Consider the following 25,630-nt stretch of genomic DNA (forward strand, 5'->3'; position numbering starts at 1 on the left):
CCCCCCCCCCCCCCCCCCCAGCTCTCCCCCTCTCAGTCTATCATCCGTCCTCTTTGCAGACACACATGGTGCTCCGGCATGCCACTCATTCCTTTATAACAAGCCACATTCTCTGGAACACTTCTTCAGCTCTGTTCCTGCTTGTGGTCCCCGGGTCCCAGAGCAGAGCAGACCTCCCTCCTCCTCCTCCTCCTCCTCCTCCTCCTCCTCCCACTGCCACCACCGCCTCCCCCTCCCACCCCTCTGGTGCTTATCCCCCCTCGGGTTGATTGTGGCTCCCAGTGCAGAGAGCCACAAGCAGCCGGAGCGTCCCATCGAGTCGTCACTCCTGATCTGTCTATCTGCGTGCGGATCAGGGAGGAACAAGAGCATCAACGACGGGCGTCATTAAACCTGAACTCACATACCTAGTGGAGGAACCGAGACGGATGAGAGACATGGGAGGAAAGGAAAAGAAGTTCCTGGTGATTGCAAACGTGCCCAACTACCAAGGGTAGGTAGAGCTTTGACTTCCCAATTAGAGCACAGATTAAGACATTTTCCTCCTGTAGTACTGCCCTTTTCTTGTTGTATATTCTTCTGAAATGCTAAGCTGTCTTAAACCTGCATAATGACCATGTTTTGAATTCTAACACCTCCGCTCCCATGGTATCAGTTACATCCAGGGCAAGGTGCTACTTGTCAAGTTACGCAGGAGGCTGATTTATTTAGCGCACATTGACCCCTTGGATAATTTTCTATTGGCATCATTTGACAAATACCTGTGTATTTTACATTTAAAAGGCAAGTAGGGGAAGCAGGATTCACTTGTAAGTTTCCAAACTCTTTACAGAGTTGCCTTTTAAAGACTCTCAGTGGCCTGTCAACACTTATTTCTTATCTGGTAAATTGTGAAACTGAATAAAAGCGGCAGGGTGGGACCTCTTTTAAGTTGTGTGTAATTTCTCTGTAAAGGAACATAAATTCCATCTGTCATGGACTAAAATAAGGGCCGTGCTTTGTTCTTAGCGAAATGGGAAAGTACACGAGGAGGGGAAACTTCTACGGTTACACTGTTCTGCCGAGGTTGCTGAGTTGTTGTCAGTGTGAAGGATTGGAGGGCTGTGGGCACAGAATACGTCTGTCGGGGGCTCAAGTGATTGTGTACGTCCGTGCATACCGTCCAGCTTGTGTCTGTGTCTACGTGTTTGACACTTGTGTGCACTGGGTTTGACCATACAGTGTTTCTCCTCCAAAAGCTTGCGTTGCACTCGAATGTCCGTCTCGGTGTAAACGGTGTGTCCGTCTCCATTGTACACGGCAATTGAAGTTGACTTTCGCAGGGGGGGGGGGGGGGGGGGGGGGGGGGGGGTGGGGGGGGGCTGCTGGGGTCCAGTGACAATTTGGCCCCTTTCTCAGAGAACCTCCACAGTCCAGACTATTTGCAATGGACCCTCCCGGGAGCGACGTCTGATTGAGGCTTCAGTTTCGATGATTGCTGTGGCGAGTTGGCCTCACTGAAAAGGAGGGAATCTGCGAAAATAAACCTGTTGATAACTTGATATTATCGAGTCTGGGCAGTCAACAAGTTCAATTTGAGGGGTTTTAATTTGGAGTCACATGAGTATCCTCTGTAGCGAAGCCTCATGGGCTGGGAATTATGTTCTGTGTTTTTGGAGCTTTTTTCTCGGGTGAACGAGGCTGCAGTCGAGAAGCTTCTCCAACAAACTTTTGAGTAACTTTCTTATATTTTAGAATCTCTTTGAGTCTTTTCCAGTTTCTTAAAAATATGTCTCCCATATGCTGGATTTTTACTCTTTGTATTTAGAATAGTTGAACTTTATTACAGTGTCCGGGGAGTAATTTGTCCAATTTAGACATTTTGAAAGGTACGTGCTTATTTCTAGGTGAGAAAAAAAACGAAACGTTTGGCTGATAAAGTTCTGTTCTCCTCTCCATGCCCCCCCCCCCCCCCCCCACACACACATACCTATGGTTTATAGGCTTTGATGACTGTTTCCATGCAACTACAAAACAGGACAGTAGATGTCCCAGAGAGAAAGATAACCCCCCCAAGTGAAGACAGTTCATACGCATCTGCCCCTACCGACATTAAATAGACCCTCTGTCCTGGTCTTAATATTTTTAAAAAGGCCATTTATCTGCCCCCCCCCCCTGTTGCTGTTTGTGTACCACGCTGATCTGAAGCGTAACAAACCCAAGAACATTAATGTCCTCACCTTAACATCAGTATGTACTATATACATGGACGCATGCCCAAGTGTACACAACACACAGCAGACTTCATGTCTGCCCACACCACACCACTTCATGTTATCTGAGCCCACGGCAGGCTGAAATATGTGTTCAGCAGGCGGCAGGGGCACCGAGATAATTTGTTCGATTTTAATTGCAGAATGTGCAAAATGAAATGTCTATTGGACCTGAACTCTGTGGGCAATGTTTAAGTCCGGCCCGTTATTCTCCACTGCTAACTGACTGACACACCCACTGCTGTGTCGGATAAAAATAAATAACTTTTAGACCCTTATAGAGCCGGCTCAGATTTCCTTTAGAAAGACTAGGGGCCTCTGGTGCGATTTCTGATTTGCTAAAATGAAACCTTGGGATGCACCGATACCATTTTCAAAAAAAAGTACAAGTACAAGTGCTGACCTTTAGCTAATACTGAGTACTGATATGCGTACTGCCATAAAGTCTAACCTATACTCCATATGCGGGGTTCCTTTTCCAAGTACAAATACAAGTACTCTGTACAGTATTGTACCGACTTGATACTTGATAGTGGTATCGGTATCGGTGCATCCCTAATAAAAGCTGTTCCCACATCTTCTCTAGAGTCTCTGGGCGTCTTTTTCTGGTTTGAACTCATTTGAACAGCCTCAAATTGGGCAAAGCTTCAGGTCTCCCCTGGATCTCATGCACCCCAAGGGGGGGGGTCTCAGATCCAACTTTGATCATGAAGGCAATGCGTTGCCCCGAACCACCTCTGCACGGTCTCTGCATCGACGCCACGCAAGCCTTGCAGTCTACGGTCCAGACAGAGGGCAGTGTGTCGATAGTTACGTAGACAAAAGGACCAGGTTTGCTGTTAATGAGTGTATCAGTCATACTTCACCCAAATCAGAAGCCACAAACTCGGCAACAAATCGGAAACTAACTTCATTGTCATGTCAAATGACATGGCCTAAAGCTACGTCCTCAGTATGTGCAGGAAGTGATTCCTGCTGATAACGATCCCACGCCCGGGGCCTTTCTATGTGTAGTTTGCATGTTCTCCCCATGTTTGCTCCCAAAAAACATGCACTGGGGGTCCCTGAGCAAAACCCTCGGCCCCCGCCAGTGCCCCCGCCAGTGCCCCCGATGAGTCAGTTTGGAAAGGAATTTCCCCCATGAAGGATTAATACGGTGCAATAATAAAAAAAACAAAAAAAACGTCTATGTGCAAGAGCAGCAGGAATTTAACTGTATGACAGTCAGTTAGCTCATAAGATAAAAAAAAAAAACTATCTTTGTTGATTTTAGGGGCTCAGCACATGACAAAAAACAAAACACGCAATATATAAAGTGACAACATGTTTCAGCACAACCTGTTTACACAAATCACACATATATTGAAGCCTTGGTTAGCTGGAAGACATCATCATGCAGGTTTTAGCAACGGTGCGTTCTAATCAAGCGAGTGAACAGCTGCTGGTAATCAGGAAATGTTGCAGTCTCATTTTCTATTTCCATATGTGTTAAACACACAAAATAGAAGGTGTAAATTAACCAGATTACGTGAGTCATCGCTGTGCAATACAGATCACTCACAGCCTCTAAACCCGGCTGCATCAAACACAAAACATCAACCTTGTGCTGAACTCATTGATTAGAAGGATTTTACAAAGTTCATGAAAACTTCAGAGATTAAAAGAAATAAATGTAAAAACCAAATGAAATCTGTTTGTATGCACTTTTACTAGATTCACGTTAAGTTTCGACCGATTCACCATGAACTCAGCGGAAGTCGGAGGAAGATGCCTAATAATCTGGATGTTAGCTGAAGTTACATGAGGAAGTTACTCTATAATCTGGTCGTCAGTTCTTCTCATGAGAATCTGAATGGTGAACTACATAAACTACCTGCACGAAGAGAGCTCGTCAGAGAAGCCAACCGTTAGTTAATTCTGCTAATCACAACTGGAGTGGCTATAGGCTAATGCTAATGTTAGGCGTATAGAAAAACACAGCGACAAACTACCAACGTGCTGACGTCAAGTTGATTTAAGATTGTGTCAACTCACCCACGATTTTGATCAAACTTAGGTTTAAAACAAAGATTGGGAAAGGTGATCACATTTCCTCAAACTATTGACAAGATACTATAGCATAAAAAAGGAATATGTAGGGTTTAAAACATATTTATTCAGATAGAAATTCTTGGAACTGTATGTAAATTAAATATAATTAAAATAAAATTGAATGACATTGATGTGAAATGGTTGGAAAAACTGGATAATGTGGGACCTTCTATATAAGTCGCACAACCAACCTAACAACAACAATAAAAGTGTAATGTATAGCCAGGAAATGTATGCTTTTCTATAGTGAAAACCCGAACCCTTTTCTAACCCTAACAACTGAAACTGTAATGCTAAGAACTTAATCACACTGCATTGACTTGAACTTTGATAAATTGAAGAAAAATCAGGGCGTCCACATTTTAAATGGGGTTTGTCTGCACAGACTGAAGGTGCATGTTCTTGTTGACCTCACTATAGTACCAATATATCTTTAGTGCCAGCCGTTTTCCCCTCACTGAACCCTTCATCGCCGCGCTCCACCTGTGTCCCTGTGATCACTCAAACAGAAATGGACGCACTTCACAGTGTCACCTGTTGGAACCGTCTTTCGTTGTACTCAGCTTGTGCCTCGTGTGATTAGCTTGTTACGGTAAATCCGCAGCGATGTGCAGACTCTGGTCAGCATTTGGCCCTTCTCCTGAACAAGCAGGGACTATTTTACACCTGTAAAGTGTTATTAGAATCTTAATTAAACTCTGTTATTATCATATTGTATACTTTTTTTTTTTTTTTTTTAAGTTTTTATTCTGTTATATAAAACCTTGTAGATTTAATACCGATATATTGATTTGCCAATGTTGTCTTTGCCAATGATATTTTCTGTCATCCTTGCGCTCCTGTGGCTCACTTGGCATTAGTTTTTTTTTCTTTGTCTGCTCTCTGCTCATCTAAACATACACTTGTGGACTCACACAGTCCTGAGGGTCTCCATGATTCACTGCTGCTTTAAGAGGTATGAGACACATGCAGTTCTTCCTATCAGTTACACGGAAGGATTATGATGGAGAAGACAGATAGGAACCCCCCTGCTGTTTTATAGAAGGGGGGGGGGGGGGGGGGGATTACTGCAGGGCCGCCTAGCAAAAGCAAACATACACAAACTACAAATGCACACATAAAACGCGGCCGCATTCCACGTGCGACATCGTTATGTAACGGCTGGTTTGCAGCAGACACTGGGATGAGTCAAAGCGACCTCGATGGAAAGCGATTTTAATCGTCTTTAATTCCCGTCTGCCCGGCTGCGGGCTCTCCTGACGGGTCTGGCCTTTTTTTTTTTTTTTTTTTAAGGGTCTCCCTCTCTGGTGGTGGCGTGACCCTTGACCGACACCGTTCACTCACAGGGCACCCAAAATAAAGCCTTTTAACGTCAGTGACCCCCAGGGCTCGCCCCCGGGGAGCAAAAGGGCTCGCTTGAGGGGCAGCCGGCCACCTCAGCACCAGCTGACACAGTCGGGACGCGGCACGGGAGGGTTTGTATGGCAAAGGACCAAATTTAAAAAGTGCAGGCCGGGTGGGGACCGACACTGTTGTGTCTCACCGCGAGTCTGAAAAGCGGCGCTTCCTTCACTGACGTCAAAAGAAGCAACACAATACGCTGACATGCGTTCACTCTTTGTCTGGAATGCTTCTGAATGAAACCGTCAGGACATTTGTTCGGAGATAATCGGAGTATTTAAGTGATCATGTAAACAACAGCTATCTGATTATGAGACATCGGATTAACACTCCTAGAATTAGCTCCAATGCTCTGATATCTTTGTAAATTAATACCTATTAATCAGGTTTATTAACTCTTTCCGTTGTTATTATGAATAATTCTGTACTGAATAATAATTATTATGAATGCGTACATATTTGTATATGCACATGCCTGACATGTATGTGGTGTACCCGTTTGATATTTCATTTTATTATGACTCAATGCTACTAAAAATGTCCCCGTGGAATTAATTACTTACATCTATTCTTTGCTATTTCATTCTTTTACATCCTTGCACGCATAAGTACAAATATATAAAATGGGAGTGATGCAATCTGAACATGAGCTCAAGACAAAAGGAAAACCAAATGAAGAGCCACAGAAACAAAGTTCATGTTAAATACGTCACTTTGTTTGACCGCGAGAATCTTAAGTTCACTTGAAGATGCTTTATATACCGAAAAAACATGTCTCAATAAAGAAAAACGCCCATTCAGAGAGGCTAATCAACACGCTCTAATATGCCAAAAACAATCTCTTTGATACAGAAATGAATCAAAAATAGAAATAATGCCTCTTCTGTGTAGAAAATCAAAGTGCAACAACAGAAAAATAACTTTGACATTAAGAGACATTATGATATATAAAATATAGCTTACAGCAAAAAATCCCAGACTTTTATTTAATGAAATAATGAATTACAACGACTGTCCAACTCTTAATGTCTGTGTACTAATCATCCGAAATGTACTTTTATGACAGTTTTGTGCCGTGTCCTTGTGAGTGATGCACAGACCAGAGGGAGGGTTCGTCTCGCCCATATTTCTCATTCACACACTGTTGGAACGTGCTTAAATTCTAAGTAATATAATCCCTGTTAAACATCTATTTCAAGATTTACTTCACCTTGTACCTTGTGCAAAACATTGCTTGCTTACAATAAGAGTCCGACTGCACATTGAATATTCAGTTTTGTGTGTATTTGCGCTGTTGGCATAACCTTAGCTGACATCCCTCTATTTCAAGGAAAGATGCAGTTGAAGTGAAGTTAAAGGAAGAAAATAATAGGGGATTTGAAGCCCTGCCATCTGTAAATACATCCCATAAAGAGCAGTGACAGCTGCATCCTTGGCTACACTTTAGGTTTTAGCGCTACAACTGAAATCCTACCCTCAGAGAGCTTCTGATGCTGGAGACCCGCTCTGCCTGCTGCATTAGAGGCTCATGCACTGCACCGAAACATGCAGCCACTCACTGACCTCTGTAATTGTCAAGCAAAGGCAGGACATTTACACCCTGGAGGTATAAATATCCCCCCCCTGGTGATCTTCCATGACTCCCCCCGGAGGCTCAACAGGTAGAGCGCAGCAGAAAGCCAGCAGGCGTCAGAGTGGATTTCTCCACCACACCATCAGTCATCTCGTTTGGATGGGAGACGCTGCCGGCCCTCCGGAGGGGCCGGATCAAAGCTTACGGGGCTGCATAGCTATTTCAACTGTGTAGATTAGAGTCGGGCAAGAGGCTCTGCCACTCTGTTAATGCCGGGCGAGCAATCCTTTTAGTATCATTTGTTGCATGATGGAGGTGAAAGCTATGGTGCAAATCGCTGAGCGGCCCTGCGGCTGTAATTATATTTTCTGTGTTTTTATTTGAATATCACAGCAGAGGGTGTTTTTTTGATTTTTTTTTTTTAATCGCTTGTATCGGATCTGATTTATGGATTTGAACAAAAAATAATGTCTATATCATCTTTCTCTATAAATATATTCAAGCCTACATTATATTGTCTACAACATTCATTCAACCTATCTTCCTGACCAACCAGCCCCAAACCTACCTACCTACCTACCTACCTACCTACCTACCTACCTACCTACCTACCTACCTACCTACCTACCTACCTACCTACCTACCTACCTCCTCGTGTCTTCAAACCAGACCACCTGGATTATTTCATAGAAACACAGACTCACACTAATAGAGTTTTTGTTTTGATATACCTGCATTTTATTTTATTTTTTTCGATACAACTGAACTGGACTCTCCGAAACAGAACTGGGTTCTACATTCAACTTCCTATAACAAGCCCCAAACTAGACTGACAACTATTTAAAACACCTGGACACGTCAAACTGCATCTGGAGTTTTAGAACCAACTATATTCGCTGGACTTCACCTCTTTAAATTGCACTCTAGACTCGTTAAACCTTTATAGTGTGAGACGCTGAGTTTTTCCACACAACAGGTTTTAAAGTCACAAAAGTAACTTACTCACATCATTATGTGCCACTTTTAACATTTAAAAGAAATATTGTGGCGGAAAAAGACAAAAACAAAAACCATTGCCCGTGTGTCATTAATTTATAGTTTGAAAATGCTTTTTAAATTGGGTTATATATTTGTCACAGTGTTGGAAGAAGGATGCTGGAGTTCTATTCTCTCATCCAATCCTCTGCTGCTGCTGAAGAAACAAAAAGTGTTTATGTGATTTAATGACATGTTTTGTTGTTATGAACACACTGAAATCGTGGTGAGGGATTTGTACAATTTGTGTAAATGTTATCATAATTAAGTCATCATCGTTAGTTTGGAAGAAAGAGAAATACTCTTTAAAATGAAGGTAAATTCTTTAACCAAGAGCATTTCACAAATAAGCAACACACAATTTACTTTACCAAATGGTTAAACCGAGTGAAATTGCTCAGATTTGTGCAGTTTTTAACACTTAAACACAAAGACACAAATATAAATTCTTCATGTAAATAAAGAAATTACAGATTAGCAGATCAACTATGTTAATTTCATATTGTTATTAAAAAAATGGGAGGAAAAAGTACAAGTATAGATAAAGTATAAATGCAGATGGGTCAGTATGGGTCATGTCAGGGTAACACAGGAAAACAAGGCAATCAAACACATAATTTAGATTGAACAAATAATCCCAAATACGTGTTTGGATTGTAGAAAAATACCAGAGTACAAGAAGCTTGGAGAACGAGCAAACCAGAACAAACAACAGATTCTTATGTCGTTTCTGTTTGGATTTCAGGTCGGACAAAAAGACTCTGTGCAACGAGTCAGTTTCTGGCAAGAACAATGCAAAGTCCCGCTCATCGGCCGTGCCGCCGCCGATTCCCATGTCCCCCATCGTTGAAAAGATGGAGGGGCTGAAGGCCATCCGCAACCGCAGCAACAGCCTCCGACTGGGCCGTCTGGATTTCTACCGGCACCTGGAGAAGGTGGAGACCATGAGGAGCTTCTGGGAGCTGAAACATGTGGAGCTGGAAGGAGGAAGCCAGCAGGTACCTGTGTGTGTGTGTGTGTGTGTGTGTGTGTGTGTGTGTGTGTGTGTGTGTGTGTGTGTGTGTGTGTGTGTGTGTGCGCGTCACTTGTTATGGATCACTCGGCTGAACTCTGTCAGCCTCCAGCCAGATTGAGTTACTCCCTCTAACTTCGTCACGCTCATTTGTCAAAAGGTTCGAGTACATTTAGACCATTTTCCAAAAGTTATTGGATTACTGCTGACCTCTGTAGAAAGCAACTGTTATCATCCTAATAATAATAATAATAATAATAATAATAATAATAATGATATAAACATTAGCTTGAAGAAACTGACTGCATTACTACGGTCTGTCTTATTTATTTATTTATTTATTTATTTATTTATTTATTTTATTCTATATTTATATTAATTAATTTTCACCTTTCCTGCCTCCCTTCCTTTCTGTATTGTCAATTTCTGCTGTATTTATTGTTATAGATCCTACTTGTCTCACCCACAAGTCCGGACAATTAAATTATTATTATTATTATTATTATTATTATTATTATTATTATTATTATTATTATTATTATTATTATTATTATTGTAGTTTGTTGTCTTGGCTAAAACTGTAAAATAAACAACCCACTAAAGCTGCTTCAGTAGTCTGTCAGTTTTATCAGGAAGGCTATAATGTAATCCGTTTCCTTCATGCTGAGTTCCAGTTTTTGTCTTTAGGCTCAGACTTCAACAGGTACTCGCCATTCTTGTTCCCTAAAGTCATTACCCCTCTGAATTCAGGACAGAGCAGGAGGAGGAGTCAAACCTAATTTGATTATGTGGCTTCTCACAGGAGGCAGGAACCTCTAATATGCACTGATGGTACTTTAACAATTTTGAATTTATCGCTGACAGGCTGTTAGAGCCGACTTGTTTTAGATAATTTTACTATTATAGTGAGCCAGTGCTACCGATGTAGTGTCAGCATGTTGTATTATCCCTCCGTCTTGAATTTTTAAATGTTGTGTGTCATGTATGAATGTGTATTCTTTGCGAATTATTCTGTGCTGCAACACAATTTGCCCCATGGGGGACACAAATACAGTGAACTGAAGTGACAACAGGGGAATAGAGACATTGTTGTGCCCCCTGATGGCGCGACATGTGTTCACCCTGCAGACCCCGGCAGAAGGGAACTTCACACGCCCACTAGAGGGCGCTGCAGACCTCTAAATGTGTTTTAGTGGCTGTTTGAAGCCTTACCTGTCACACACACACACACACACACACCACACACACACACACACACACACACACACACACACACACACACACACACACACACACACACACACACACACGTTTGGCTTGGTGCTGCCCCACTTTGCTCCTGGACGTCCTGTTAACAGTCTGGTCAGTTTCATATAATGCAGCTGTGAATCTATCATTAAGCAGAGGTAGTTTTAAAGATTGTTGATAATAATAATAATAGTAATAATACTTTTATAAATAAGAACAACACTTTAGACCCAATATTCCTAATTCAGTAAGAGTTAAATCTTTAAGCTGGATATTTCCGGATTTTATGTTGGCTGGCCATATTCCTACAGGAGAGAGAGAGAGAGAGAGAGAGAGAGAGAGAGAGAGAGAGGGAGAGAGAGAGAGAATAGTAGCCAATAAATAATTTCATTAATTAATTTAATGAACTGATTTTTTTAATTTAACTAACCCTAACCATAACCCTGCATTTTAAAAATGAACTAAACATATTTCAGTGGCATTGCCCAGTGAAAATGATCACAGCTCTCTTAGCCAATGACATCACTATTGACCCCCTAAACGTTGAAAATGGAAGCGTTTTTTAATTGAGACGACTCTACTATCTACCACCGCTTTCCCCACCACCAGAGGGAGCACCACCAGAGGGAGCACCACCAGCGACAGGGCACTGCAGGGAAGAAAGCGTCAGTCGAGCTCGAAAGCTGAGAGCCTCTGGATGCAGCAGGAAACAAAACATGGTGGTGGAGGCTGTTCATAATATTTGGGCAAGAAAGGAAGAGAAACAGCTGCAATCAACATCAAAGCTCCAGTGATAATAACCAGTATGAGCGAACATTACACAACCATCACTGGACTCTTTCTACGATTTGCTGCTGCTCAGACACTTGGTGGATACCTGGAATGAGAAAACCAGCCTAACCGGGCTAGAATTTCTGACATCATACAGGATGTTCCTCATCCTGTATGAGTTCCATTCATCTCAACGCAACCTGTTGACACAGAGAGACTTTGGAGTAAACAAACTGGGGTCTCGTTGCAGTTAAGTGGAAGTGGGAACCACTGCGCCATCACTTCTGCTTCACGCTCTCTCACTTCACAGGGAAAATGTAGTTACAAGAGAGGGAATGTATGTAAGGTGAGATCTCAACCTACCACAGTCCCCAGAGAACAACTCTTTCTTCTTTTCTATTTATTTATTCATTTATTTTACATCTAAACTCTGACCTCCGCTTCATCTTTGATTTTCACCTAAAACATTTTTTCCTCCTCCCTCGTCTGCCATTTGTACCCAATAATGATTTAGTTAATGATTTAGTTGACCTGGAAACAGATCCACTGCCTCGGTGCTCTGTGCATCGGTTCTCCTCCGATTCCCACCGGGGAATAGTTCTCCTCGCAGGGGTCCTGCTTTTTAACCCCAGTGACCCCCCCCCCCCCCTCCACAGCTGCTGTTGCTTGTTAAAAACAACTTGTTTTGCTGCACTGCAACCATAAAAACTGACTTTGAAGAATCTTCAGCAGCACGTTTCAACGTTATAACACTTAACGCATCGCACGTTTCCCCTTCACTTTCAGATTTAAATTCATTCATACTGTAAAATTGCATGTGTAACAGTCGGTGAGCGGGGGGGGGGGGGACTGATCGGCCATGTTGCAGCGGTCACATTCCACTACGCCGTGTAAATCAACAGCTCTGCCTGGACGGATAGACGTCACGCACACAGAGGCACCCTCAGTCCGAAAAGGAAACTGCAGCCTTCTGCTGACAACCCTAACAGAGCAGATCCGATCATGTTTGTCTATAGGTGGAGTGTACAGAATGTACATGACATGGGGGGGGGGGGGGGGCAGACAGCTGCCATTCAGGCTCACAAAAATACACAACAGAAGTATTAATGATTTTCATATTTTCTAGTAACTTTATAAACAGAAGAGTGTTTTAATAAATATTTCACTCTTGCATGATTTGTGCTCAGTTTTATGTCACATTTACTTCTTTCAGGATTTAGAGTCATAACCTCAACAAGTAGGTCAATGATCTGTGGAAAATTAAAGAAAACTGCCTAACAGTAGGTAAATATAGCTCTTTTCCCACATACTAGTCATCAGACAAGATTCAAAAGCATGGGTACATTTGTGACATGCGCAGTCAAACCCTCACAGTATTATCAAAAAAATGCCAGATATCAAAAAATCCAGTCTAGCCCCCCCCCAAGATAATTCTAAAAACATACAATCAACATAAACAAAGTCAAATTAGGATTAATAACCATAAGTGACATTATCCTAAGATGGACTGCTCACCTGAATTTCCCCCATGAGGCCGATGTGATCACCTTCTCCAACAATGATTTCAATAAAACCGCAAAAACGATGGACAGGAATAAAAAAAAAAAAAAAGAGGGACTTGAAGCAGAAATGGCAGAAAATAAATGTGAATGAATTGAATGTGTTATATTGCAAGTACGACTCTAGAAATGATCAAACTAACAAATCAAGGCATGAAAAGAGAATTTTTTTTGTTATAATTCTTCATTTCATTCAAAAGGAAAAATAAATATTTTACCTTTTAAGCATGAAATCTGAAGATGTTGTGTTGCACTTTTACGGCTATAATTCCTTCCACATTTTTGAAGTTGTCACGATTGTGAAAACATTCTGACAAGCAGCAGGAAAAGACAGACTTATTGACAGTCGGACTGTGTCGTAGCCACACTGTCGCGTTATTGCGTCTCCATTCCTGATGTCAGTGTCACATCTTCACCTGGTGTTGGAGGAGTAACACCATCAAACTGAATTAAAGGCTTCTGCTTTTAAAATTAAGGAAACACACTGATGAGTGTGTCAGAAAGAAGCTGAAGTTACGGTGGCCCAGAAGGGCCAACAACACAACACAACAACAAAAACCACAACACAACAACAAACAGTCGCAACACAACAACAAAAGCCACAACACAACAACAGCAGTGTTGCAGCTTTTGTTGTTGTGTTGCGACTGTTTGTTGGTGTGTTGCGACTGTTTGTTGTTGTGTTGCGACTGTTTGTTGGTGTGTTGCGACTGTTTGTTGTTGTGTTGCGACTGTTTGTTGGTGTGTTGCGACTGTTTGTTGTTGTGTTGCGACTGTTTGTTGGTGTGTTGCAGCTTTTGTTGGTGTGTTGCGACTGTTTGTTGTTGTGTTGCAGCTTTTGTTGGTGTGTTGCGACTGTTTGTTGTTGTGTTGCAACTGTTTGTTGTTGTGTTGCGACTGTTTGTTGTTGTGTTGCGACTGTTTGTTGGTGTGTTGCGACTGTTTGTTGTTGTGTTGCGACTGTTTGTTGTTGTGTTGCAGCTTTTGTTGGTGTGTTGCGACTTTTTGTTGGTGTGTTGCGACTGTTTGTTGGTGTGTTGTGTTGTGTTGTTGGCCCTTCTGGGCCACCGTATGAAGTGGCTAAAAGTTAGTAAAACAAACCAACAAACAAGTGAATAAATAATAAATACATCTAAATCTAAATAAATAAATGTGAATAAATATAAATAATTAAATAAAAACACGTCACAATAAATCTTGAAAGGAATATTTTAAATGTGAATTGGACACTTTTTTTTTTTTTTTTAAACAAAATGGAATGGATTTCATGGGGCCTAATGTCACATACGATGGAAACATAAGGTGTGACCCAGTTTGTTTGCACAACTTGACTCCTGCTCCCCTCGTAGCTTAAAGCCTCGCAATGCATGAGTACAGTTCTGCGAGGTGAAACATCTTTTCATCTAGTTTGGTGCAGCGTGCTGCGTTTCAGTCTACCGTATTGTTGTCGAGGTGATTTTGGTCTGTCGCAGACAAAACCTGATCAGTTTCAATGATATTTCCTGTTGCGGCCTAAAAACAAAGTGTCATACGGCGAGAAGGGTTTGTACACGGTTGTTACGAGTAAAGTTATAAAATCTTCAGATTTCTGGAGTCAGTCCCAGCTCTCTGTTGCTTTTATTCATTTTATATACACACCTGTGTCACAGTCATTTTAAAAATGTGATTATTATTGAATATCACAGACACTCACACCGACGGTTTCTTCAGCCTCACCAAGTAAACTAAAATTAGTTTTTTGTTTTGTTTTGTGGGAAGAAGCCGGAGTATCTAGAAAAGAAAAAAAAAAACAACACCTGCAAAGAAAATCAGCAAATTCCAGACTTGAACCAGGAGTTTTCTTGTTGTGAGGGCGAGTGCTCAACACTACACCACTATATCTATGTTTATATAAAGTCTATTAGAATACAATCTCAATTTCTCTTCTGATGACACTAGTGGTCTACGGATAAGGTGCAGATTATTCTTACATGTAGAAGTAAGTCATTGTGGTGGAAGATTCTTAGAACCCCGTCGGTTAAAACCGCAGTGAACGTGTCACTTTATGCCTTTAATTTGCTCCTTTGGCGTGAAGACACACACACACACACACACACACACACACACACACACACACACACACACACACACACACACACACACACACACACACACACACACACACACACACACACATACTTGTCCAGTGTTATACTCACACGATTGTGTGGCTTTGCAGAGGCCAAGAGGCTGGCCGGCTGGCAGTGAGTGTGCATGCATGTGTGAAGTGCTGTGTCCGAAGTTAAAGGATATGGCGAGGGTCTCACTGACATGCCAGCTTGCGGCGGCGGTGGCGGAGGCGGCGGCGGTAGCAGCAGAAGGCATCTGATTCTGCGTATTGCAACGACACCCTCAACCCGACACCACCTGTCCCCTTCTCGTCTCGGAGACAGCGTGTCCTCTCCTTTTAGGTCGCCTGGCAGGAGGCAGTGAGTGAGCCGGGCCGTGGGTGAATGGACGCCTCGTCTGCACAGAAACGCCGTCCCGAGTCTGAGAATTAGATGTGTCGCTGCCGGACTCCGGCTATTTTATAAGCATCGGCCTCTCGGCTGCGGCGGCAAAGAGGCTGCGGGGAGACACAGAACCGTGCGTGCAGGTGGACAGCCACGTACCGTCATGGAGAACCTCCTGCGGGATAAAGACCTTTGGATATTTGGGAGTGTGTGTCTGGTGGCTACGTTTCTGTGGCGACGCTTGTGGAATCTCTTCTCGGTGAAGAAGAGGGGAAGAGCAAGCACGAGCGCCGAAGACGCACAGGTAATACGGCAAGCGACGAGGAGGAGTTTGGATGCATTCGCCTGTTGGGCGACATGTTAATTAGGGAGCGTGCGACGGGTTCATTCATCGTCTGGTGGATTTTGGAAGAGGCGCACAAGCAGCAGGCCTGCATGAACCAGGAATGGATGTTGTCACATTAACACTGTCGCCCCGATGCCAACGAGATGCATCCAGATATCTTCTTATCACCTCATTGTTGAAGAACAGCGCCATTTTTCCTGTTTTGAATTTGTCCGTTCGAGACAAACAAGCTTGAAAAACCAGACCAATGATGGTGGAACTTTTTTGAAGTTTAATGTAAATTTTTCAATGTTTAATTATTGGCCCCAGCCGTTTTTGAAAAGCATTAATTTAGCATTGCAATTAAGAGAAGTTTACTATTTACTTTGTGTTGTTCAAACTTAACGAGGTCGATTAAAGCAAACTCTGGTTCGGCTGTGAGCGCAGCGTCATCCAAACCCTCGAGAGTACCCAACACGCAAACTGAGACCCTCTGAAAAACGAGTCCTGACCTTCCCCTTTAGCACGCGTCCTGGGGATGTCTGACCGCAGTCCCCCCCGGCTATGCAGATCGCCTCAAACCTGTTGGCAGAAAAAAAATGAAAAATTACCTTCTTGTGCGACACCAGAAAGTTTAAGAGAAGGTCAAAGGTTAAAGAGCAACTCTCCAACAATCAAGGGAAAGTCTATAGAAAGTGTAAGTCCAGAAACCATCACCCTCTAAACATCGTCTTGCTTCAGTCGAATTAAGGACTGAAATAATCTCTGGCCAGTTTAAAACAGTCCATCTGTACCTTTTTGTATTTGACTTCTCTGGATTAAAAAACCAAACATTCTGTTATTTGACAGAATATTTGTCACAGATTTGATCATTTCTGAGACGTGACCAATGAGGCCAGTGGATGTTGAACTTGTCCCAAACACCTTCATTCGCTGAACATACCGATACCTTATACTCTGAAGAACTCTTCCACGGTTTCATTTCTCTGGAAAGGCTGTTTTGCCTCCGTGACCCTTGGTGTTTCTTCCTCCCAGTAGCGTTGACCTCCTTGGCCTTCGGCAATCTAGTGTTTCGTGTCTGTTTCGGGCGGCGCTGGAGATCGTCGTAGTTCAACCTGAAGCTCTTTACATGTCCTCTACTTTGCTTTTCCTTGGTCCAACAGAACCATTACAAGTTCTCCTTGAAGCTCCTTTTTCATTCCACGACTGCAAAACAGCTAAATCTTTATTTTTTTTATTGAACTTGGTTGGTGAGATTTTGAAATTTGAATTTCAAAACCACAGCAAGTCTGAGAGGCTCACTCTCGTTTCCCAACATGTCATTTAATCCCCATCAGATATGTGAACATTGTGAGGAAGGAGCGTTTTATGTTTGTTTTAGGTTTTTGAGTTTCATGGAGGAAAAAAATGTTGATGACGCGTTTACACTGCAGTTCTTGATGCCCACATGTCCGGTTTACTGCCTACATTTCTTGGACCATGCGGTTACACCTATTCTATGGAGTGATCCACATCTGACTCTCGCGATTACATTTGCCTACTGCGTTGAAAATATTGCGCATGCGTACTTGTAGCGTTAAAAAACGTCAGGCTGCTTCTGTACCGAGCGCTATTTGCAAAGCCGTGGATGATGACGGATGTTTGACGCTTGTGTCACGTGTGTTCAGGATTTTTCTAACAAAATAAGCTGGGTGTCTCAGATTTGATGACTAAAACTAGTGCTGTGTTGGTAGTTTCTGCCATCAGGGAATGATTTGTGTGTCCGGTGATGTTAATATGAAACCAGTGCTGACTGATTTATAAGCTGGCTATGAACTGGTTGTGGTTTGTTCAACTCGCTGCTCTGAGAAGAATAATCTGGCAACGATACCATCTTGTCCCTCTGCCGTCATGCGTGAGCTCCCAGTCAGTGGAAAACGGAGCGTCATCAAACATGCTTGTCACCAGGAGTGACATCTAAATACCGTCCTGCAGCACATGACACCCCCACCCCCCACACTCCTCCCCCCACCAGCACCACCACCGTGACTGGTATAAACCGGTTTATTACCCCAACGTAATCCCAACAGGAAGCAAACGTAATTGACTCCTCATAAAGTGAAGAGCTGCGGCGCTTTTCAGCCCGTCAGTGTCACCTGAATATTTTTATTACGCTGTCTTGTTGTACAGGCCGACAGTAAACTTACGACCAACAGATTTAGAACTCTGTCGCTACTCCGGTCTCAAAGGGAACACGCTTGCTCTGCAGACACGTCCAGCAAATCTTATCTAATCTATAAATGACATTGAAATATATTGAATCTGGTTCAATGAAGATGTTTTTCCACTATGAAGCTGCTTTAGAACGTAAACTGAAGTTTTATTCTCTTCATTCATACATGCAAACTTTCTTTTTCTGTCTCTACACGTATAAACGTCCTGCGATTTATGTTCTATAAAGTTTTATTTTCTTAAATTCTCTGTGTAGACGGCAGAAGCGCTGCTGCAGTAGGCAGGCATGAGCGAGAAGATGGACAATAAGAACAATGTTTTCCTCCAGAGTGTCGTGACTCCAGTCCATAATCTCCTGGGACTTGGTAGTTTTATTTTGACAGTCACTGGAATATCAACCCAACCTGGCCGTCTTTACATACTTTTAATGTTTAAACGTGTGTTTCTCAGCGGGTGAGTGTGTGTCGTTTCAATACACCAACTCGTGGCCTGGAAATCATTTTCAGAACTTTGTCATGTAAACTTGACAGTTTTCTGAAAGGACAACACAAAAACAACGCGTTTTCACTCGTGTTGTTGTGTACATTGGGTCTTAGGCCTCGTTCACGCTGCAGGGAAATGCGAACCCAATTCTGATTTCTTTTCCTCACAAGTGACTCGTATCCGACCCGTTGTGTTTCCATGTTAAAGCTCCAATTCTGATGTTTTCACACCAGACCCAGCCCTCGTTCCAATGTGAAGCCAATTCTGATACTTTTCTACATCGACTGCTTCGTCATTGACGTGTGACTGACGTCACGGAGAAGCGCCGGAGGAAGCGGCTCCGCCAGAATAAAAGCTCTTTATTCCCTCATTCTCCTTCTTCTTTCCCTCGTCATGTCGTCTAGATTCTGTCGCTTGTATTTAACGACCTCTGGAAAATGAATCTACACGCTGACCTGTGTTGCCAGATATGGAGGGATTCCCTAATCGAGGAGCCAAACTCTCTGACCTTTTAACTTTGTTTATTCCGTGCATTGTGCGTTAATGACACGTTCTTTATTACACACATAATAGTTTTACAGTTTTAACATGATTCCTACACAGGCTGAGATTTGAGCTGGTTTTCATTGAGTTGTTTGGGTTTTACCTTGTTTGTGCTGGAAACGGTGAGTCACGTGAACTTTTTGAAATGGTTCGCGGCAAAAAATTGAGCATCAAGACCTGCGGTGTGGGCGGAGCCTTAGTGTCCTCGTCTACACGTTGGGCATCGCCTGAACATGTGGGAACACGTAGCGGCTGTTGAATTTAAGTAAATGCGCTTCCTATTCTGGCTTTCTTTGAAATGTGCGGATCTGATCTTGACAACCTCGGCGCCGGCAAAACCTAAAGCCCGAGTCTGTGAAGAAACCACCTGTGGTTTAATATAAGAGCTTCAGAAACTGCAGAATGTTTCACTGTGTTTTATTGAGGGAAAATGTTGCTATAGCTAGAAGTGTAAGTATGTCATTAAAAAGCTTTTTTTGTTTTGTTTGTTATTTTAAAGAGAGAAGTGGTTTTGTGTGAGCTGTAAGCTCTGTTAATGCGAATGTGAGCTGGGCTAATGTGAGAAGGGCTTCTCCTGCCTCAGATTCTCACACTGGCATAGCTGAGACAAAATTAGCCCACAAACAAATACAAGGGGGATAAAGGAGAGCTGGTGACGGTGTCGAGTGATTAGAAACACGACTGAAGACGCTCAGCAATGAGCTCCTGAACACGGCTGCTATGTTTTGAAACCGTCCTGTGATTTCCCATGATGTGTCCAAGTTAAATCTGTTCTCATTAGAGGAGAATGTAAATGAGTCAGTTTGGTCAAGTAGATCTGGTTTCAAAAATTTCTATTAATTTGTACAGCACCTCATAGTGAGTCACATTAAATACTTGAAAACGGAGCAAAACCAATCCCCTCTGGGGGGCGCTGGAGGGCAGCTTAAATAGATCCGTGGTTCAGGGGGACGACTTTGTTTTGTGAGATGAACTAATGAGGAAACACCTTTTTAGCACTGAATCATTTGTGAGATAAGCTTCAGAGGAAAAACTATGTGGATCTGACAACTGCCGCACAGTACTCATAGATTAACAACAAATATCACCTTTAACACTGGTGCATATACAACGTCGACTTAAACCAACAATAGAATAACAGTTACAGTCGTGCACATAAACTACCGCTGGTGATGATCCAATGGTAAAATCCAAGGATACCAGTATCATCTATCATGTCCGTTACTGCACATATACTTAGAAAAACATCCCTGACACTGTGACGCGAGTATCACAGGACGTCAAGCGATGTTGGAGGTTTAGAGATTCTTTACTTTTAACCAGAATGATGAACGTGAGAAATTGGAAACTACGTTCTTCCAGAACATCAAGAGGAGGTGAAAGATAGTTCGTATAACATCAGCAACTAAATCACCACGTGAGGTTTGGACCAGCAGAGTTAACCCGATGTCGCTCAGTCGTTCACCTGCTCAGTGGATCCAGTAGCGTCGAGCTACATGCTACATGCTACATGCTGAGACGGAACAAAGACTACAGGAGGGCCTCAGCAGAAAACAGAAAGAAACAAATACAGCAGAAGAAAGTGCACAGACTGTAGTGAGGACAAAAATGGAGCGTACATGAGAGAGCACAGACTGCTAGGGAGAACACAAGCTCTATGAGAAAAAGCACAGACTACAGCAGAAACAGAGACTACAGCAGAAACAGAGACTACAGCAGAAACAGAGACTACAGCAGAAACAGAGACTACAGCAGAAACAGAGTACAGCAGAAACAGACTACAGCAGAAACAGAGTACAGCAGAAACAGAGAGTACAGCAGAAACAGAGAGTACAACAGAAACAGAGACTACAACAGAAACAGAGACTACAGCAGAAACAGACTACAGCAGAAACAGAGACTACAGCAGAAACAAACTACAGCAGAAACAGAGAGAACAGCAGAAACAGAGAGAACAGCAGAAACAGACTACAGCAGAAACAGACTACAGCAGAAACAGAGAGTACAGCAGAAACAGAGTACAACAGAAACAGAGACTACAGCAGAAACAGAGATTACAGCAGAAACAGAGACTACAGCAGAAACAGAGAGTACAGCAGAAACAGAGACTACAGCAGAAACAGACTACAGCAGAAACAGAGACTACAGCAGAAACAGAGAGTACAACAGAAACAGAGAGTACAACAGAAACAGAGACTACAGCAGAAACAGACTACAGCGGAATGCACAGCATTCAGTAGAGAGCAAAGACTCGAGGAGAAGGCACAGACTAAAGGCCGATTCATACTCCATGAGAACAAGAAGAAAGTTCAATATATGACTGTTGCTTGTCCTCAGTCAACATCTACATAGTTGTATTGGTCTGAATGCACGGTGTGTTTATATATATATATATATATATATATATATATATTATTAGCTTCCTGGCTCCATCTTTATCCCGGTGGTACGCCGGTCCAAAAGGGAATTGGGCTGTTTTCGTCTGGCCTCCTCTGGTGTCCACTTTCTGGTGTTTGCATTACTCATTAGCTGCACAGAGCCGATACATGGAGGCGGATGCCCATTTCCACCTTGTGGCTGAGATTTAACTGCTCAAGAAAAAAAAAAGAAATACACAAACAATGACAGCAATCCCCCCCAAATCAAACGGAGTTTCCTTTCTGTGATGGAGAAACATTGATTTAATCATTTTCACCAGCAGGATTGGGTGATGACATTAAGTACTGGCGAGCCGTTTGCTTCCTGTTTTGTAGTAAACAGCCTCATTTCAGAGTGAAAACCTTTAATAAGCAGTACAGCATGTGCAAGTTTCATGTGCTTTTTCACGTTTTTCACTAGTAGCTGCAGATCTTTTCAGGATATATAATCAGAAGATCTGATACTGAGCAGAGAACCAAATTATTCATTTTTTTTTTTAGGTTTTACGGTCCTTATTTTGAGAGAAAAACTTCTGGGAGGTAGATGTTTTTCCATCAAGTACTTTGAGAGCTAGAGCTACACTCGGTAGAGCGCAGACTTTCACCAACGCCACATTTGTTTGAGAAACCGAGTTAGCATTGCTAGCATGTTAGCCGTTAGCTCATATCGAAGCTAACTAGCCTATCGTGTAGCAACATCACCGCGTGAAACAGTGAGCAGGGAGCGTCTCCATGGCAACAGACGCTTGATCTGCTTGGATCTCCATGAGGTGCCTCTGTCATCCGTTTTGAATTGGACATTTTATCGCAGTTATTTGGGGATTTATTCATAAACGGTTAGTCGCTAACGTGCCAAAATCGAATGGATTGATCCTTGGATGATGATCAATCATTCCTGAAAGTTATGCAATTCAGGTTTATAGTTCATGCAAATTTTTTTAATTTTTAAAACACGGATACAAACCAATAAATAAGCTGACATATACATAACCTTCACCCCAACTTTCATTGATATTGTCGTGTGCAGTAATGTTGTATGTAGATGTTAATATCTGCACGCATGTAAAGAGTTAGTGCATTTATTCATACATGCATGGTGCAGTGGTTAGTGCTCTTGGCTCACAGCTAGAAGGTCCCAGAGTCGAGTCCTGGTATCGGCTCAGGCACCCCACAGCCCAGAGGTCCAGCTGGAGGTGAACTTAGAGTCTGAGGCAGCCAGCTGCAACGACCCCTCGGTCTGTAATTATCTCCTGCCACCTAGTGGTGACAAGACAGAAGTACAAAGCCTGTGTCAGGACAGTGTAGCTGAAGATAAACGTTATCCATACCGAAGCTGCACAAGTGATCAGTCCAGAGGGGATCAAAAGTAATGACACTTCCTGTTTATGCTGTTCCAGAATTAAATCCATGCAAAATAAAAGATTTGCTTGGAATTCATACTGGATTATGCTGAGGCCAGCTAGATATTTTACTTGTTTTTATTTCTCAGTTTAGAAACTCAAAACTGTGATAGAAGTTGATTAATGATCTGAGTCAAGTCTAGTGTGTGTGTGTGTGTGTGTGTGTGTGTGTGTGTGTGTGTGTGTGTGTGTGTGTGTGTCTGTGTGTGTGTTTTGTTATTTTGTAGATTATCATCTGTACATCCGCTCCCAAATCATTTATGGATTCAGATATGCATTCCTGTTGTTATGTTGTATTGTGTAAAGTGTATTCCTCACAAGTCCAGTATGTGATATGGAATATTTTGACGTCAACATCATATTTAGACTTAGACAATATTGGAGCGATCACGCTGCTCTGACTCTGGATGAGGTTCAGATCTGATTCTGGTGGTTATTACTACTTTATAAGCTGAGTCAGGTTAAGAAAATGAAATGACAGAGGTTTGACTTTTATTCAGAGTGGCTTGTGTCTGTATCTATCGATAACCCTGACCCCGTTCAAACCCAGACTACATCTTTTCAGCCACCCCAGGGCGGTTCAGACTCCGAACCCCGACAACTCAATCACTTCTGCCAATCCCTGTTCAAAATGACAAGATTTCCTCAATATCAAATGTGAATTTTTTATTATTGTTTTTTTTTAATTAAATAACATTCATCATAAATTTAGGGACATCTTTGCCTCTTTTATATTTGGAAATTTGGTCATTATAATCATAAATTCCTCAACTATGAAATGGTTCTTTAGTCCAGGGGTCGGCAACCGGCGGGTCAGGAGCCATGTGGCTCCGCGAAACCTTCATTAAATTATACCTAAATAAACATTTCATCTAATTTTCAATATGTTTACACACCAGAGTAATTTTCAAAATGACTTTTACCTCTTGGATAAAAAAAAAAAAGGTGCAATAAATGAAAAGAAATGCTTACAAATAAAAAAAAACATGTAAAACTGCTTAAAGAAGAGATAAATTAGATAAAATGACTCAAATGTCTTTCATTCATTCTTTCCTGGGGCCAAAGGACTTTATAACTCTGTGCTTGTATCAGTCACAGTTAAGCCCTGCATGTATTACCATCTAAAACCTCTTATTTTGATATTCATCCTGTCTTATTTGATATTGTGGAGCAATGCTTAAAGGAATTTTCCCTCTGGGGTTAATACAGCAATTCTATTCTATTCTATTCTATTCTATTCTAAAATGTAAAAAAATATCTGAAAAATTCTGTTAAAGAAGGATGAAATTACTAAAATCAGGTACCAAAACAGCTGTAAATGTAATTAAATGTTCACCGTTCTAAATCGTAACTGAAACTCCCTAAATGCAACACGAGATGCTGTTTCCATACGTGTTTCAAAACTCCGGAACACATTAAACTGTCGAAGCTGCGTCAGCCTCGTTCTAAAATGTGCTTAGTTTATATTTGATTTGGTGGAAACTCACAGCCACGGCTCTTTTGGTCATAACGGGTGGCAGAGCGCTCAGCAAGTCAAACATTCTCATGGGAAAAGGCCCGACTTCCTTAGCTGAATATTAACAAGGAAACATTTGCACTTACCTTTGTTCCTGTTGTATTTCGATCCTGGACAAGCTGCGACTTTAGTGCCAAAGACGAGGAGTCTGGAGGTTTATTTAGAATTGCAGAGGATCCAGACACAAGCCGCTCTGAATAAAACTCATAGCCTCCCTGTTGTTTTCTTCCCCAGTTTATAAAGTAGCACCAACCACCAGGATGATAACAGACTTTCTGCCTCTCTGAACCTCGTCCAGTGTCAGAGCAGTGTGGCCTCTCCAGGGTTGTTTCAAGGTTTGAAGTCTTGTTGTGTCCATGCTGCTCATCCCTCATGCCCTGGGAACAAAACAAGCCAAAATAAATGTAAGAAATTAGATAAATGATAATTGTGGGGGGTTTTGTCTCTGTCAGCTTTGCACATCTACAGATTGAACTTTGCTCCTTCTTCTTTACAAAACAGCTGAAGCTCAGTCCGACTGGACGGAGAACGTCTGTGAACAGAAACTCTGAAGTCATGCCAGAGATTTTCAATTGGATGAAGGTCTGAACTTTGACTCGTCCATTCTAACACATGAATATAGTTTGTTCTCCTTTCTCTTTTTTCCTGCTTTTATATTTCCTTTCTTCTTCTTCTTCTTCTTCTTCTTCTTCTACTTCTTCTTCTAGTTCGTCTACTTCCTGTTCTTTCTTGCTCCTCCTCTTCCATCTCTTCTCGTTGCATTTTGTTTTGTTCTTCTTTCTCTAATTTTTCTTCTTCCTGTTCTACTTCATCTTATTCCTGTTTGTCTTTTTTTTTCTTCATCTTCATTTTCTTTTCTTCATCTTCTCTTTGTTTGTGTTCTTCCTCCTCTTCTTCTTCTTCTTCACCTTCTTATACTTCCTATTCTTTTCCCTCTTATTGTTCTTTGTCTTCTTCCTTTTCTTTCAGTTCTTATACTTCCTCTACTTCCTGTTCTTTTTTCTTTCTCTTCTTTTTATACTTCCTCTTCTTCTTCACCTTCTTCTACTCAAAAGTCACCGTCTTTCTTTTTTCTTTTTTTTTTTTCCAGTCTTGTCACGCTCATTGGTCTTCTGGTTATGTAACGGAACTTGGTTTGCATCTATTTACAAGTCTGTGTACATATTTGTGCTGCTTATGTAACCTGTTTACATGCTCACCCCAATCACACACACACACACACACACACACACACACACACACACACACACACACACACACACACACACACACACACACACACACACACACACACACACACA

The 25,630-nt window shown here is 42.1% G+C and overlaps 1 protein-coding gene across 3 annotated transcripts in view; it reads left to right on the forward strand.

Annotated features, from left to right (window-relative positions):
* The first annotated feature begins 280 nt into the window (after window positions 1–280).
* Window positions 281–25,630, forward strand: part of mylk4b (myosin light chain kinase family, member 4b) — a 42,819-nt gene continuing 17,469 nt past the window's right edge. For 2 of the 3 annotated variants that reach the window (XR_013935755.1, XM_080474218.1), the window contains exons 1-2: window positions 281–493; window positions 9,098–9,350. Coding sequence is in view for 2 of the 3 variants with exons in the window: in XM_080474218.1 (XP_080330344.1) it covers window positions 429–493; window positions 9,098–9,350 (318 nt within the window). In the remaining variant the exon portion in view is untranslated. Of the gene's footprint in view, window positions 494–9,097; window positions 9,351–24,830; window positions 24,912–25,630 lie in introns of all 3 variants that reach the window. The other variant, XM_080474217.1, reaches the window with a different exon arrangement.

The sequence above is a fragment of the Lipophrys pholis genome (genome assembly GCF_963383615.2).
Source record: "Lipophrys pholis genome assembly, chromosome: 10".
In the NCBI taxonomy this organism is placed as follows: domain Eukaryota; kingdom Metazoa; phylum Chordata; class Actinopteri; order Blenniiformes; family Blenniidae; genus Lipophrys; species Lipophrys pholis.